Below are 15,910 nucleotides of genomic sequence, written 5' to 3' on the forward strand. Positions count from 1 at the left end.
TTCAACCCAAATCCAAAACATAGCACTATACCAGCTATCAGAAAGAAAAATAACTCTATCCCAGCCGAAATCAGGACAAGAGGCAAGTCTGTATATCCAGAATCAAAAATATGAGGGGTTTTGGAGAACATCACCATCACTGTGTCAACATCTAGGGACAACTCAAAAATCAGTGAAGCTGTTCCATTACCAGTTCATGCCATTAAGTAATTAAGCAGCTACATCACATATTGCACTAACCACAGCTTAAAGCAACCTTTAAAAAGACAGTTTACAAAGTACACTGCTGAAGTTAAGTGTAGAGGTGAACAGAGATATGTAATTGTACATGGGAATCAAGTGATTTTCAGTCACCTAGCCACACGCAAGATATCCTGGAAATTATGGATGAGGCACTTATAACATTTAGATAAAAAGAAAACACAAAACAAAAAACCCCACATACATAAACTGGTCAATACCATACTGATGAGAAAACAAGATAATTTGCTTCTCACAGCCAGCACCACAGTAGATCCAGTAAACCTGTCTGGCAATAACAGACAACTGTTGAGACCTGAATGACAGAACTTCCACAGCAGAAAAGTAGCTGCTCAAAGTAACTCCTTAGCATCTTTCCAAAGGCCCCTATCGACCTATAAAATTTTACATAGCTTGAGTTTGCCTACCTTTTTTTCTTCCAGTATTGATTCTGTTGTGGTCAAAAGGAGTGACATAACTGAAATTCTTTCGGTATCAGAGATATTACTCTGGCAAGATATTTCTAAGGACTTTAGGATTTGTTCCTTCCTCTGTCTAATGCAGTAAGTCTGTAATACTTCAAGAGCAACTTTGAAACTTAATTTCTCTTGTTAGCTTACAAAGAACAAAGGGGTATTTGATAAGGCCAAGCCAGAGACTTACAGCAGTTGCATTAAAATTAATTTGTTTCTGTCCTTTAAGAAGCAATATCCGTGAATTATTCTTGAGGATGGATTTTCAGAGTCTGTATTTTAAAACTATTCAGCACACAGAGGACTAGACAAATACTCTTCACTATACTGCATAAATGCAATAAAATAAAACTGCTGGCCTGAAAACAAAACTGACTTTAGTATAGTGTCGATAACCCTTCACTGATCTAAGATTTTACTGGCAATAGATATATGTGTTATAATGCCTAATAGCAGAATCAAGAACATCAGAAACTGTGTTCATTTAGAATATCATGTGTAAACACTAAGTTATCAACAAGGGACTTACCACACTGAATGTCTTCTGATCCAGTTCTTCAGATTCTTCAGATATAGGAACTGGTTCACTAGTTGCAGTAATATGAATTGGAATACCCAACAACGAAACTTTTTTATTTTTTTCTTTATTTTCAGATTGGATTTCGTTCACCTAAGAACAAAATATGAAAATGTATCTTATAAGCAAACCTTATTTTTGGTTTTTGGAATTATACTGTATTTAGGCAATCACTGTAATTACTGCATTCTCTTAAATAATAACAAGAAAAAAAAATAATTCTGACATTCAATGACAGTACCTTTTTTTTTCTCTCCAAGGGATGGAGAAGGAGAATGGACAAATTTCTTGCACCACTCGCACTCTCAGTCCCACTAAGCTATGCATCTTTAAAGAGGTAATTTCCCATTTCATATGCCTGTCCTTGTAGTTACAAGTGGTAAAAATAAAACTTCAAATGATGCAAAAGATTTCAATGAAATGACAACTGTAAAGTAAATGATCCAAAATACCTTTTCAACTCAAAATCATTCACAAAAACCTGGTGGCCTTTTCTAGTGCTATATAAGAAAAATAAACCTAGTTACCTTTTCTTCCTTTACTTCTTTTTCTTTCTGTGTGGATTCTTTTACTTTGTTTTCTCTCTTTTCTTTAATATTTTTTAATTCTTTCTTATCCTCTTTATCTTTTTTCTCCCTTTTCAAATCCCTCTTATTTTCTTTTTCTTTTGTCTCTCTGTTTTCTTCAGCTTCCTTCTTTATACCAATATCCGGCTCAGGCTTTTCTTCATTTTCTTCTTCTGCTTTTATTTTTTTATGTGGATGTTTCACTGAAACAATCTCATCCTGCAATACACAAGCATATATGTCACATCAAATTGAGTTCCTAACTACACAAGTTTTGTAACCATCAGATTAAAATGTACTTTTTATCTATGTGTGATTTCTTTAGACTTAGGTTTAACACCTATCAAATGGAGCTGGATGCAGTTGCAAAACAAAATGAGGACTACTCACTCATTTCCTTGATGTGACGCAAAACAAGTACTGATTGGGCAGGGGTAATGGGAGGGGTGAGAGATTAAGTCCATTTAACTTTCATATCCCCAAAGAAATCTGCCCCTGTAAAAGGTAGTAAAGCTGCAAAGAGCTAAAAACAATAAGGAAGTAGGCATCACAAGACTGAGCTGATTTTTCAGGGCATGGTGATGATAAAAGACCTCTGTTCTGGTTAGATTTGTTCCAGTAACTTTTTAATGACCACAACTTAAACATTCACAGTCACAGGAGAAGGGAATGGAGTTCCAACTTTTTCTTTTCCAGAGCTATTCTCAAGAATCTGGTGTTCTTTCAGCTACCTCCAAAGTCACAAAATTAGGTGCAACATGGCCCCTAAACTTCATCTGTTGCTTTTTTTTTTTCTCTCTCTAGTGTTTTCTGCTGTGTGATAAATTTAAATAAATGACATAACAAAAATAGAGGCCTAAAGTAATACATCAGAAGTAATAAAAACATAACAAAGCTGAGTAGTCTATTAGAATAATGAAAGCTCTGACATACACAGAAGCATTCACTTGCATGTCTCAAAACATTTATTCATGCTGTTCTTCCTATTCAAGCTTGATTTTTTTTTTCCTGAGCCAGAACAAAATTTGCTACCTGAAGAATCATTATCAGTAGTAATAAAGGATTAGTCAGAAACATTAGTGTATTGGGTTTGCGTGGCAAGGTTTTGGTAGCAGGGGGCTGCAGGGGTGGCTTCTGTGAGAAGCTGCTAGAAGCTTCCCCCATGTCCGACATAGTCAATGCCAGCCGGCTCCAAGACGGACCTGCTGCTGGCCAAGGCCGAGCATATATCAGCAACGGTGGTAGTGCCTCTGTGATACCATATTTAAGAAGGGGAAAAAAAAAGGGCACAGGAACTGCAGCTGGAGAGAGAAGTGAGAACATGTAAGAGAAACAACTCTGCAGACACCAAGGTCAATGAAGAAGGAGAGGGAGGAGGTGCTCCAGGCACCAGAGCAGAGATTCCCCTGCAGCCCGTGGTGAAGACCATGGTGAGGCTGGCTGTCCCCCTGCAGCACATGGAGCTCCACGGTGGAGCAGATATCCATCTGCAGCCCGTGGAGGACCCCATGCCAGAGCAGGTGAATGCCCAAAGGAGGCTGTGACCCTGTGGGAAGCCTGTGCAGGAGCAGGCTCCTGGCAGGACCTGTGGACCCGTGGAGAGAGAAGCCCAGGTTGGAGCAGGTTTGTTGGTGTTGGGATCACCCTGCAAGGGCTTGACCTTAAGGAGAAGGAGTTGTGGCATTGAGAAGCTGGTAAACAGTTGGACACCTGCAGGGCTCAACCTTGAGGAGAAGGAGCTGTGGTAAACAACTAAGAGGAAGCAAAGGAGCACGTGGACATACAGAGGCGACCAATCCTGCCTCTGTGAGAGTCGCGTGGACTTAAAGCAATAGCCAACTGGGCAGCACTTTTAGAGGGACAGAGAGCTGCAGTCCGGACGAATAATCACCAAAGAGGTGAGCAGCTGGGGACGTTAAGTAATGGGGTCGCAAATATCTTCAGAAGAAAAAGCAATCCTTTGTATTATAGTAAAAATTTTGAAGAAAAGGGGGATTACTTATGATGAACAAACTTTGCAATTATTGTTAGCATTTTTGAAGAGCCAGGGGCTAGCAGCAGACTCTGCAACAGCTTTTGAGCTAGATACTTGGGACAAAGCAGGGAAATTGGTGTTTGAGGCAGCCTCTAAAGGGGATCATACAGCTGCGAAAGTATTAACAACCTGGCGATTAGTTAACGACTCTATAAAGGCGATAAAATCAGGGCGGACAGCAGCGGCAGCAGCTGCCGCTGCCACAGCCCCGGTCGCTGCTGCCGCCCGCCAGCACCCTGTGGGTGTTGTGGGGCAGAGCCATGCCGGCCACGTAGATGGCGATGACGGTGAGCACCACGGCCTCCGACTCGGAGATGGGGAAGTGCTGGGTGGCCACACGCTGCCCCAGCACCGGCAAGAAGTAGAGGGCGAGGCCGGCGGCGTGGCAGATGAGCAGCGGCGGTACCAGCGCCAGCAGCCCGGGCCGGGACTCCTCCCCAGCCACGTGGTCGCTGTCCCAGAGCCGCTCAGTGCTGCCCGCCTCGCACTTGCTCAGCTTCATCCAGAGGCCCAGAGCCTTGAGGACAAGGACGAGGATGAGGAAGCCGAAGGCTGGCATGTAGACGTCGATGGAGACGAAGCGGGACAGGGAGGGCAGCAGGTAGAAGAAGTAGGATTGGTGCAGCCGCTCCAGAAGGTTGTTGAGCTTCCGAAACATCGCCTCCAGCATCTTGAACTGTTGGAAGCTGTTGATGCCACGGAGGGTGATGGCCTCGATGTGGTAGCGGAGGAAGAGGCCGTGGTCGCCCCGGGGCTGCCCCGATGCCTGAGCCAGCACCATCAGCAGCAGTGTCTGCAGGCTGTGGGCATAGGCGGGCAGCGAGACCCAGTCCGAGTGCTGCAGCTTGCCCTGGATGGTGCAGAGCAGCCCGTTCTTCTGGCAGAAGGCGTGGAAGAGGTTGAGGAGGTCGAGGTTGGGCAGCTGCCCGTTCAGCCCCTCCACCGCCACGTCGAAGCTGGTGACCACGTCGCTGCTCAGCTCCAGCGAGATGGCCGCCTGGATGGCCCCTGCCTCCTGACCTGGAACATGAGCACTGGTTGCCCGTACCCCAACAGGAGGGGGCTGCCTGAGGCGATCCTTCCCCCAAGTCAAGATATGACCCTGCCCAACATTGGCAAGGCATGAGACAAGAGGCCTTGGCAGAGGGGGAGAGGACGGAGCGAAGTGGGTACCGGCCAGGTTGGTACGGCCTGCGGTAAGACCAGAAGATCCTGTCACACATCCCACAGACACGGAGTCCGACTCCGACGTATCGCCAGCTGACGCTTTCGCTCTTCTGTATGGGAAATGACGGCTCGTTGACCATCTCAGTGGCACTCCCTGGACATTCAAGAGCAGGAACTTCAATATGCCATATTTATAAAACGGTGTTGTGGGTTTGTTCTATGTCGTTGTAATTATTGTCACAAATGTATCATTTCTTTTGCAGGGAATCAAAGAGTATATTTGAATAAGACACTCTCCCCACAGTGTATATGGTGTAACAGAGTTGGGGGGATAGCGAATTTTGGGTATATTCGATATTTCTGTTGTAATATAGAATGATATATCAGGCAATGATGATGGAGGGAGGCAGTAAGTTCATGGTAAGGGTGCAGCCATGGGCGGACTATTTCTGGGGACGAAGCACCACCAACAACAGCAAAAGGATAAATACCACTTGCAATCTGCCAGAAGGGTTATGGTGGCTGTGTGGCGATCAATTGGCTAGGAAACAGCTGCCCAGGAACTGGTCAGGGGACTGTACCATGGGCGTCCTAGTTCCTAATTTGCAGATAATTAATCAGACTGAAATTAGCAGTATCATTAGAGGAACATGGAAAGCTTTTAGGGCAAAGCGCTCTATAACTACAAATCCTTTGGTGAGATATAATAAAGGTTATCATAGCTTTGTACGGGCGCTTTTTCCATCGCTAGGAGTAGTACAGCTAGAAAAAGCAATAGTTAACTTGTTGGCAGAAATGGAAATTATTGCTAATCGCACTGTAGACGCGATTTTAGGCTTGCAGCTGTATATGGAGGGGTTAACAGATGGAATTTTGGCCTGTGAGAAAACTGCAATTAGCAATTAGGAGGAAACGGATGGCTGGGTGAGAAATAGATACTATGCTGGGTGAGAGAAAACAGCCCACAGAGATAAGAAAGTTGATCAAGGTTAGGGGAGGATGTGGAAGACGTGCAGTAACGGAGGAATATAAAGCACAATTCACAATTTTGTTTGCCTTGTAACATTCTGCTATTGGCTTAAGCATAGTTGATATGTGACTGCTGGATTATGGTAACATGCCGCGTGAACAAAGCCTACGAACCAATAGACGGGATGGCTGTGGCGTGTGCAGCACGTCTGGCCAGCAGGCGCATACGCCATAGGCTCCCTGTGTTGAAAGGTGACAACCAAGGCATGTTCCGACACTCGCTGGCCACGTGTGTCGAAACTCGTTCCTCTGCAAATGTATAAATACCGGGATTTCCCGAAGGGCAGTGGGCCGGTGTACGGCCACCGTTGCCTCCGTGGGGACGCCCACGTAAAGCTGGCACCTACCGACTGCTGGGCTGAGTTCGCGGCACAGGACGATACAAGAATGTACAGATGGTCCATCTTTCTCACAGTCCTTGGGTTGCGAATGATCCATCAGGTTTTGTTTATAGATAAACAAAAAGGGGGAGATGTTGGGATCACCCTGCAAGGGCTCAACCTTGAGGAGAAGGAGCTGTGGTAAACAACTAAGAGGAAGCAAAGGAGCGCATGGACATACAGAGGCGACCAGTCCTGCCTCTGTGACAGTCACGTGGACTTAAAGCAATAGCCAACCGGGTAGCACTTTTAGGCACGTGAACGGGCTGTATTTGTATAAAAAGCAAGCTTTGCTAACAATAAAGGTCTTTGGCCTGAATCCCCGCCAGAGTCCGTGCCCTAATACTCCACATGTTGGCAGGACTTGTGACCCCATGGGGGACTCACGCTAGAGCAGTCTGTTCCTGAAGGACTGCACCCCATTGAAGGGATCCAGGCTGGAGCAGTTTGTGGAGAACCAACGTGAGTCCTTCCAACGTGAGAGAAGTTTGTGGAGGACTGTCTCCCATGGGAGGGACCCCATGGGAGAGTGTGAGGAGTCCTCCCCCTGAGGAGGAAGGAGTGGCAGAGACAACATGTGATGAACTGACCACAACCCTCATTCCCCATCCGTCTGTGCTGCTCGGGGGAGGAGGTAGAGAAAATCAGGAGTGAAGGTGAGCCCAGGAAGAAGGGAGGGGTAGGGGGAAGGTGTTTTAAGATTTTGTTTTAGTTCTCATTACCCTACTGTGATTTGATTAGTAATAAATTAAATTACTTTCCCCAAGTCGAGTCTGTTTTGCCCTTGATGGTAATTGCTGAATGATCTCTCCCTGTTCTTATCTTGACCCACAAGCTTCTTGTTACATTTTCTCTCCCCTGTCCAGCTGAGAAGGGAAGTGATAGAGCGGCTTTGGTGGGCACCTGGCATCTAGCCAGGGTCAACCCACCACAATTAATTTTATATTCAGATATTATATTAAAATTGCATTTCTAGCAGATACAATGCTCAAGTCTTTAAAGAACATTGAAATCGCACAATGTCACTTGTTATTGGGCAACAACAGTATTTTATAATATTATAATTTGGAAAACTAATCATAATGTCTGAGCTACAAGCTTATCGTTAAATAAAATAGATATAGTCTTCCATGTGATTATATTGATGCGATATTAACTGCCACAGGAGGAGGATGCCATTCAAGTGCTTCAATTTTATGAAGTCAAACAGAAGATCAAATAGAAAGCATTTCTAATAGAAACAATTGAATAGCCGTCTTTACCATACGAATGATGTTTACCTCATTATCCTCATCATCTTCATCAGATTTTTCTGAGGGTGGTGATGAGGAGTCACTTTTTATTTCTTCTTTAATTTTTGCAGCTTTTGTTGCTCTATACTTCTTAGTTCTTGTTTTCCTCCTCTTTGAATTGCCCTGAATGCAAATTAGTACTTTTATTATGTCAACCGACAAGTGTCTTTGCACGACAGTTGCAGAAAAAGGTTTGTTTTTTATGTTAAAGAAAGCATTCATTTTATTTATTGCCACTAATGACCACCACTTTTCTCAGGACTGGAGACCAAGCCTAATGCAACAGCAGAGAATATATACAAATAAGAGAGAATAAAACAATATTAAACTTGCAATTCATTCCTTGAGTTAGTTTCATATAATATGATTAGCAATACAGAGAAAAATTACACAAAGCAAAGTGGAACTAAGAATAAAACAAGTATCTGCTGACATGCCCGTAAGCATATTATGTTATCTCGCTACTGAATATCAAGTTTACTTACTGCACCAGTAAGTCTGTGCGCTTCTTTTCTTGCAAGGTCTTTATTCAGTAATTTAATGAGGTAATCTGCACGTGTCTGTAACTGCTTGGCCTGGGGTTTCTTATCTGGATCATCAGGTAAAATCTGAGGAGAGCAATGGTAGTATCAACTACAAGTACACATTATCAAATTAGGAAGCTGCTAGTCTGGAGCACTGGGAACAGAAAAGCTGAATTAAGAAAAAGGTAAAAAACAATCTGCTCCAACTATACCTGACCAATATGCCAGCATGCTTCAAGGAATGGAGAATTTCTTTATTTTTCCCCAAACACACAACTAATGTAGTCTTGGAAATGGTCTCACAAAGTTTACAGCAAACAGCCTCAGATTTCTGTTTCCACTCTCATAGTTTATCTAAAAAATTCAGAGCTCCTGTTCCACTGTCATCCACATATCTCTTAGTTCTTCCTTGTGCTTCTAAATGCATTAACTTATTACCACAGGATATTTCAGAAGCCAAAAATATAAATGAGTGGTTTCATAAAACAAGCAAATTAATGGAAGACAGGGGCAGGATTTGTATACAACCCTGGCTCATCAAATCCCAAAGCTACAGGTTGTTGGTGATGTCATTGAGTTTGCTTCACTCTGGTCTTTCCCTAAATGTTTCTCATTACTTGTAAGCAGCCATTGCACTACTTCTAATCTGATGAGTATAGCTATTCTCATGTTGCGAATGAAAGACAGTTTCAAGCAAAGAAACCAGGGATAGGAAAACCAAACCAAAACCCCAAAACAACCTTCCCTCCAAAAGATCAAGAATAAAATTAACACAACTAGAGCATTTAGACTAGGGAAGCAAAAGGTGAAGAGAAAGAATTTAAGCGACAGAGTTCCAAATACATAGAAATACAGAAACATAACAAACTCTTAGAAGGTCTACTTCAACTGAATACACAAAATCTTGAAATCTAATAATTTACCAGAAGGATACAAAGGAGTACAACTGACCTAACTTCTGTGCAATTTCAGTTATAATAAAATAAGCTCTTTCAGTAACTGTTCTTATTAGCATTATTACCTAAACAAAAAAAGTCCTTGATGAAATTCTGTAGATGACATACCTTCTGTGTCAAACTGAGATCAGGATCCATTTTTATCATTTCCCAGCTGCCATAGCCATATTCATAGATACCTATTAACAGATTGGAATCATCTTCCTTACCCCAATCTATATCAAAATGAGCTGCCTTGGTGTGGCATGGGATGACATATCTAGTAGAAATAAATTAGAAACATAAATAAGCGATCTTCTCAAACTTAGCAAGGGAGAGGGGAACATGCCACACATCACTAAGATCCTGGTATATTTAGGTAAGTAATCCAGATATCTATCAGGTTTTCTTACAATTTCTATAAATTATTTATTGAAATCAGTACTGAAACATGTTTTAAAGCAGATCAATATTAAGATATAAAGAACAACAGATATCTATCTGTGGCCATGGATTGAGTCACAACTGGCTAACCATGAAGATAAGCTTAAAATATTACTCAAGTGTAACTGCTAACTGAATAAGCAGATAGTCTAGGGACTATGATACACAAGGTAGCAAGCTAAAAAGTTCAGAGGGCTAAACAACTACCAACAATTACCATCTGCTCCACTTTGACAAATATTGCTTTCTCTCAGGCAGAGGTGACACTAAGCAGCTCCTCAACAAGCCTAATTTCTAGTCTGGAATAATTAAGAGTAACTGAACCCAGTCCCAAATCAGTTCAGAAGCCAAAGCAAATACCAGCTTCTAAGGAGAGAGAAGAAAGAAAAAAGAAAGGATGTGGAACAGATTGCTGCTGCCAGTTCTTAGAGGGAATGGAGCGACATTGGTGTCCCAGTGTGCTTAGAGTCTGGATTGCTTAAATATATGCCTAAAAGCCTTGAATAACTTTCTGTATTATGGCTTCCTTTAGGAAAAGAAAAAAATACCTTTTCCTTTCTTCTGGATCTGAAGGAATGGATTTGTGCAATGGTGCCAACTCTTCTTCATGAGAGATGACTAGTTTTGCATTCACCTGCACTCCTGATATTCGGAATGTTGGGCCTTTAACTTTCCCAAGTCTACCACCTTAAAATAAAGGACCAAATTATTAAAATATTTAGCCTTTATGTGTATATTATAGACAAACATAAAGAAAAAAGAAAGTTTGATGCTATAGCAGCAGACATTCAATTATAGCAAATGACTTTTTCTTAACCAAACGCTTTAATTAAACTCCAGAATCTCAAGGTCTTCCAGATAATAATATTTTATTAAATTAATTCTAAATTTTACGGTAAAGCAAAAACATGCTGCATTCTACTGCGACAACTCACTCAGGGAAAGGGGGAAAAAACTCAAACCCAAAAAGTCGTCTTACTATAAACCTTTTTTGTAAATCACATACCATGCTAACATTTTGTTAATGTTTTCCCCTAACACAATTGTTTTGCTATAATCAGAGTGCAAGAATTATTCAGATCTTGACACTTTTTATTCCTTTCCCCCACCCCCAAACGGATTTTACCTGCTCTTTCTTGTCCAAAGGAATTGTCCTTTAAAGCCTTAATGCATCCATTATGTACAAGTTCTCCCAGACGTCTAAGGTCTGTCTCAGATTTATCAACTAGCTCAGCATCTCTAGCTATAGCATCTAACCTGTAAGAAAACAAATATGTTTTTACAGCTCTAAAACTTTAGTATTATGAATGACTCCTTCAAATTTTGAAACTAGAGAAGTGATCACGTAAGTTATCATTCACCCACGCTTGCTATGCTGTGTACAATTTTGATCCATGCAGTTAAAAGCAGCTATAAGAAAAGAATACAGAAACTATAAAAAGGGGTGTTTCACATAGAGGACGATACAACAGGAACTATAAAGGACCCTAACTATACAGTTTTGAGTTACATTCTTACACATTCTTTTAAATAGAAAAGGAACTATTATATATAATAAGTCCATATAGACTATAAATGCTATTAAAGAAAATGCAGGTGGCAAATTATTCTCAAAATACAGAGTAATACAGAAAGCTTAAAATAAGAACTGAAAATGAGAAAAATGCAAAACTGGCAGTTAGTCTGTTGAAAGCCTATGGCTTTATCCACTCTATCAAACAAGAAAACTGACTGATTGTCACTAATGCAGATTAAACAAGACAGTAGGTAAAGTATAAAGAAAAACAAGCAGTTTTGCAAAATTTAAAGATTTGTCGAACTGGCTGTCTGTATACATACCATATATGAAGAAAGGAAAAAAAATTAAATTCATGTTATAGTCAAAGCAAAAGATTAGGCACACTTTTTTCTCTTCAACCTAAGGTTTCTTGGTGTATTGTTCCAATTTTAATGAAAACAAGGTTCCAAGTTGCTATACAAATATAATCAAATAAGTTTACCTTTCAAGTGGGCCACCAAATTTCTTGTAACTCTTGATAAACCTAGTAATAGAAAATAATTCTGGAGTTAAAAAAATGTATGCTTAACTACACTGGCTTTAAAAACATATTTGTAAAGCCTTACTACAAGGCTATGTGGACAATGCAAAGAAAATACAAACTAGAGAGACTAGGATAGCTTAGTATCTCAAGATAACCCACATATAAAACCAGACATCTATTTGGTTTAATAACTGATGTAAAGAAAACAATAGAAGATACAATTTATTGGAAAAATTACTTAACTAATTAGTTTCACAAGACAACGGGTTCGGCAATGTGATGTGTCTACTCATAAAAATCAAATGTGTATTTATAGTACATAGATAATTCAGACATTATGTTAGGTCTCATAATAAAGAGGGGCTAGCTGCAATTTTAAGGTGATTTTAAGACTTAGGAAAACATAACATGAAAGATAAAGGAATGCAAGCACAAGAATACTCTTGACAAAAGCAGCAAACCATTATATGTTAGATGAAATGGAAAGGAAACAAGGATCTTCATGTTATTTATATAATCAAAAATATTTTATAAGCTTTACAGTATTTTACAGAAACATGAATACTTAAATTACAGAAGCAAAGTAGCATTTCACAAACCAATCAAAGTAAAGCAAAACAATTTCTCCTCCTTCTACCGAAGAAGTATTTTTAGCACCAAATATTGATGGGACCAGCTGTACAGATTCACTTATGTATTGGTTTTTGCTGAAATAAATTTAATTTTCTTCAGAGCACCATACCTGCTAATATGTTTTGGATTTGTGACCAAAACGATGTTGATAATTCAGGGATGCTTTAGTTATTGCTGAGCTGTGCTTACACAGTGTCAAGGCCTTTTCTGCTTGTCACCCCACCCCACCAGCGAGTAGGCTGGGGGTGCACAAAAAGTTGGGAGGGGACACAGCTAGGACAGCTGACCCTAACTGACCAAAGGGATATTCAGTACCATATGACATCATGCTCCACAATAAAAACTGCAAGGAAGAAGAAGGGAGACGGGACATTCAGTGTTATGGCATCGGTCTTCCTAAGAAACTGTTTTGCATGATGAAGCCCCACTTTCCAGGAAATAGGTAAATACCTGCCTGCTAATGGGAAGTAGTGTATGAATTCCTTGTTTTGCTTTGCTTGCACATGCAACCTTTTGCTTTGCCTATTAAACTGTCTTTATCTTAACCAAAGAGTTTTCTCATTTTTACCCTTCTGATTCTCTCACCAATCCCTCTGGGGGAGACTGAGCAAGCATCTGTGTGGTGCTTAGCTGCTTACCAAGGTTAAACCACACCAACTTATAAAAACGGACTGTGTGTGTGTGTTTTGGGTTTTTTTTTAGTTTTAAAAAGCACCATATAACATTAATTCAATTACAAAGGCAAGAAATTTAAAAAAAATGAAACTCACCGAACCTTTTGTAGGTACTTCCACAAAAATGTGCATATTGTTTCTTCAACTACAGTTTTTAGGTTAAATGATGGGAAGTAGAATATTTTGTTTGTGGGGTTAAAAAAAAAAGCAGCTCACTCGTTTTAGAAAATGTTTTTTGAAATCACTATCTCACTATCTTCAGGCGATGCCGGAAGAATAATACATATTAAAGATTGTAAAACAATTAAGAACATTTTTCAAACCCAATGTTATTTCTCATCAAAAGAGGTTCAAATTCTGGACACAGAATCATCGAACAGTTTGGGTTGGAAGGAACCTTTAAAGGTCATCTAGCCCAACTCCTTTGCAATGAGCAGGGACATCTTCAATTAGACCAGGTTGCTCAGAGCCCCGTCCAACCTGACCTTGAACGTTTCCAGGGATGGGGCATCTACCACCTCTCTGGGCAACCTGTGCCAGTGTTTCACCACCCTCATTGTGAATAACTTCTTCCTTGTATCTAGGTCTAAATCTACCCTCTTTTAGGTTAAAACCATTACCCCTTGTCCTATCGCTACAGGCCCTGATAAAAAGTCTGTCCCCGTTTTTCTTATAAACCAACTTTAGGTACTGGAAGGCTGCAATAAGGTCTCCCTGGAGTCTTCTCTTCTCCAGGCTGAACAACCCCAACTCTCTCAGCCTTTCTTCATGGGAGAGGTGTTCCATCCCTCTGATCATTTTTGTGGCCCTCCTCTGGACCCTCTCCAACAGGTCCATGTCTTTCCTGTGCTGAGGGCTCCAGAGCTGGACGCAGGACTCCAGGTGGGGTCTCACCAGGACGGAGTAGAGGGGCAGAATCACCTCCCTCGACGTGCTGGCCACGCTGCTTTGGATGCAGCCCAGGATGTGGTTGTCCTTCTGGGCTGCGAGAGCACATTGTCAGCTCACGTCCAGCTTTTCATCCACCAGTACCCCCAAGTCCTTCTCGGCAGGGCTGCTCTCAATCCCTTCATCCCCCAGCCTGTATTGATACTGGGGGTTGCCCCGACCCAGGTGCAGGACCCTGCACTTGGCTTTGTTGAACCGCATGAGGTTCACACAGGCCCACTTCTCGAGCTTGTCCAGTTCCCTCTGGAGGGCATCCGGTCCCTCAGGCGTGTCAATCGCACCACTCAGCTTGGTGTCATCTGCAAACTTGCTGAGGGTGCACTTGATCCCACTATGTCATTGATGAAGATATTAAAGAGTATTTGTCCCAATAAGGACCCCTGAGGGACACCACTCGTCACCGATCTCCATCTGGACATGGAGCCATTGACAACTACCCTCTGGGTGCGACCATCCAACCAATTCCTCATCCACCCAACAGTCCACCCATCAAATCCATCTCTCTCCAATTTAGAGATAAGGATGTTGTGGGGGACCATGTCAAAGCCCTTACAGAAGTCCAGAGAGATGACGTCGGTAGCTTTTCCCTTGTCCACTGATGTGGTCACTGCATCACAGAAGGCCACTAGGTTGGTCAGGCAGGACTTGCCCTTGGTGAAGCCATGCTGGCTGTCTCTAATCACCTCCCTGTCCTCCATGTGCCTTAGCATAGCTTCTAGGAGGATCTGCTCCATGATCTTCCCAGGCACAGAGGTGAGGCTGACAAGTCGGTAGTTCCCAGGGTCCTCCTATCTCCTTTTTTTAAAAATGGGCGCAATGGTTCCCTTTTTCCAGTTACCGGGGACTTCACCTGACTGCCATGACTTTTCAAATATCATGCAGAGTGGATTGGCAACTACAACAGCCAATTCCCTCAGGACTCTGGGATGCATCTCATCAGGTCTCACAGACGTGTGCATGTTCAGGTTCCTCAGGTGGTCTCGAACCTGATCTTCTCTTACAGTGGGAGAGACTTTGATCCTCCAGTCCCTGTCTTGCAGGCCATCCCCTCGAGAGGTGTGCGAAGAGGGATTGCCAATGAAGACTAAGGCAAAAGACCTTGTTGAGTACCTCAGCCTTCTCCTCATCCATTGTTACCAGTCTGCCAGTCTTGCTCATCAAGGGGGGTACACTTTCTTTGACCTTCCTTTTCTGGCTGACATACCTGTAGAAGCCCTTCTTATTATTCTTTGCATGCCTTGCCAAGTTCAGCTCCAGCCATGCCTTGGACCCCATCCCTACACAACCGGGCAGCGTACCTGTACTCTTCCCAGGATACCTGTCCCTGATTCGACTGCCTGTGCATTTCCTTCTTGACCTTTATTTTGCCCAGCAGGTCTCCACTTAGCTATGCCAGTCTCTTGCCTTCCTTTCCTGATTTCTTACATTTGGGGATCGAGAGCTCTTGCGCTCTGTGGAAAGCGTCCTTAAAGATCTGCCAGCTCTGTCAGCTCTGTTTTGCTCCCTTGTCCCCGAGGGCAGTTCCTTATGTCATCACCCCAAAGTACACAGAGTCAAGCCTTAAATGCCTAGAATAAAAATTTTCCACTCAGATCAGGAAAAACAAACTGTTTTCCATATTTTCAAACTCTAAAATGATAAAAAAAATATGTTTTGTCCCTTTAAACATGCATGTCCCCCCACATCTTACCGTCTAATCTCTGCATCGCTAAATCCTTTAATATTTTCTCGAGGAATAGTTCGTGGTCGTCCACGTTTTTTTGGTCGTTTTCTTTCTGAGATGGAGTCACTATCAGATTCAGAATATCTTCTGCTCCTACTACGTTTCCCTTCACTTCCATTAAAGCTGATCTGGAATTTCAGATTAAGTAGTCAAAAGCTATAGGACTAAAACATTTTATTAATGTGTTATCTAGCCTGTCAAAAATGGGGAGGGGGGAGGCACGCCATG

The 15,910-nt window shown here is 42.0% G+C and overlaps 1 protein-coding gene across 3 annotated transcripts in view; it reads right to left on the reverse strand.

The window, feature by feature from the left end:
• Positions 1-15,910, reverse strand: part of LOC309415089 (chromodomain-helicase-DNA-binding protein 1-like) — a gene marked incomplete at both ends in the record, with an annotated part of 120,056 nt that overhangs the window by 16,803 nt on the left and 87,343 nt on the right. For 2 of the 3 annotated variants that reach the window (XM_082012504.1, XM_082012503.1), the window contains 9 exons: positions 1,243-1,383; positions 1,818-2,075; positions 7,748-7,882; positions 8,245-8,367; positions 9,348-9,498; positions 10,211-10,349; positions 10,789-10,919; positions 11,663-11,704; positions 15,650-15,810. In XM_082012504.1, the coding sequence (XP_081868630.1) occupies positions 1,243-1,383; positions 1,818-2,075; positions 7,748-7,882; positions 8,245-8,367; positions 9,348-9,498; positions 10,211-10,349; positions 10,789-10,919; positions 11,663-11,704; positions 15,650-15,810 (1,281 nt within the window). The remainder of the gene's footprint in view (positions 1-1,242; positions 1,384-1,817; positions 2,076-7,747; positions 7,883-8,244; positions 8,368-9,347; positions 9,499-10,210; positions 10,350-10,788; positions 10,920-11,662; positions 11,705-15,649; positions 15,811-15,910) is intronic. The other variant, XM_082012505.1, reaches the window with a different exon arrangement.

This window comes from Phaethon aethereus (genome assembly GCF_964289735.1).
Source record: "Phaethon aethereus genome assembly, chromosome: W".
NCBI lineage: Eukaryota > Metazoa > Chordata > Aves > Phaethontiformes > Phaethontidae > Phaethon > Phaethon aethereus.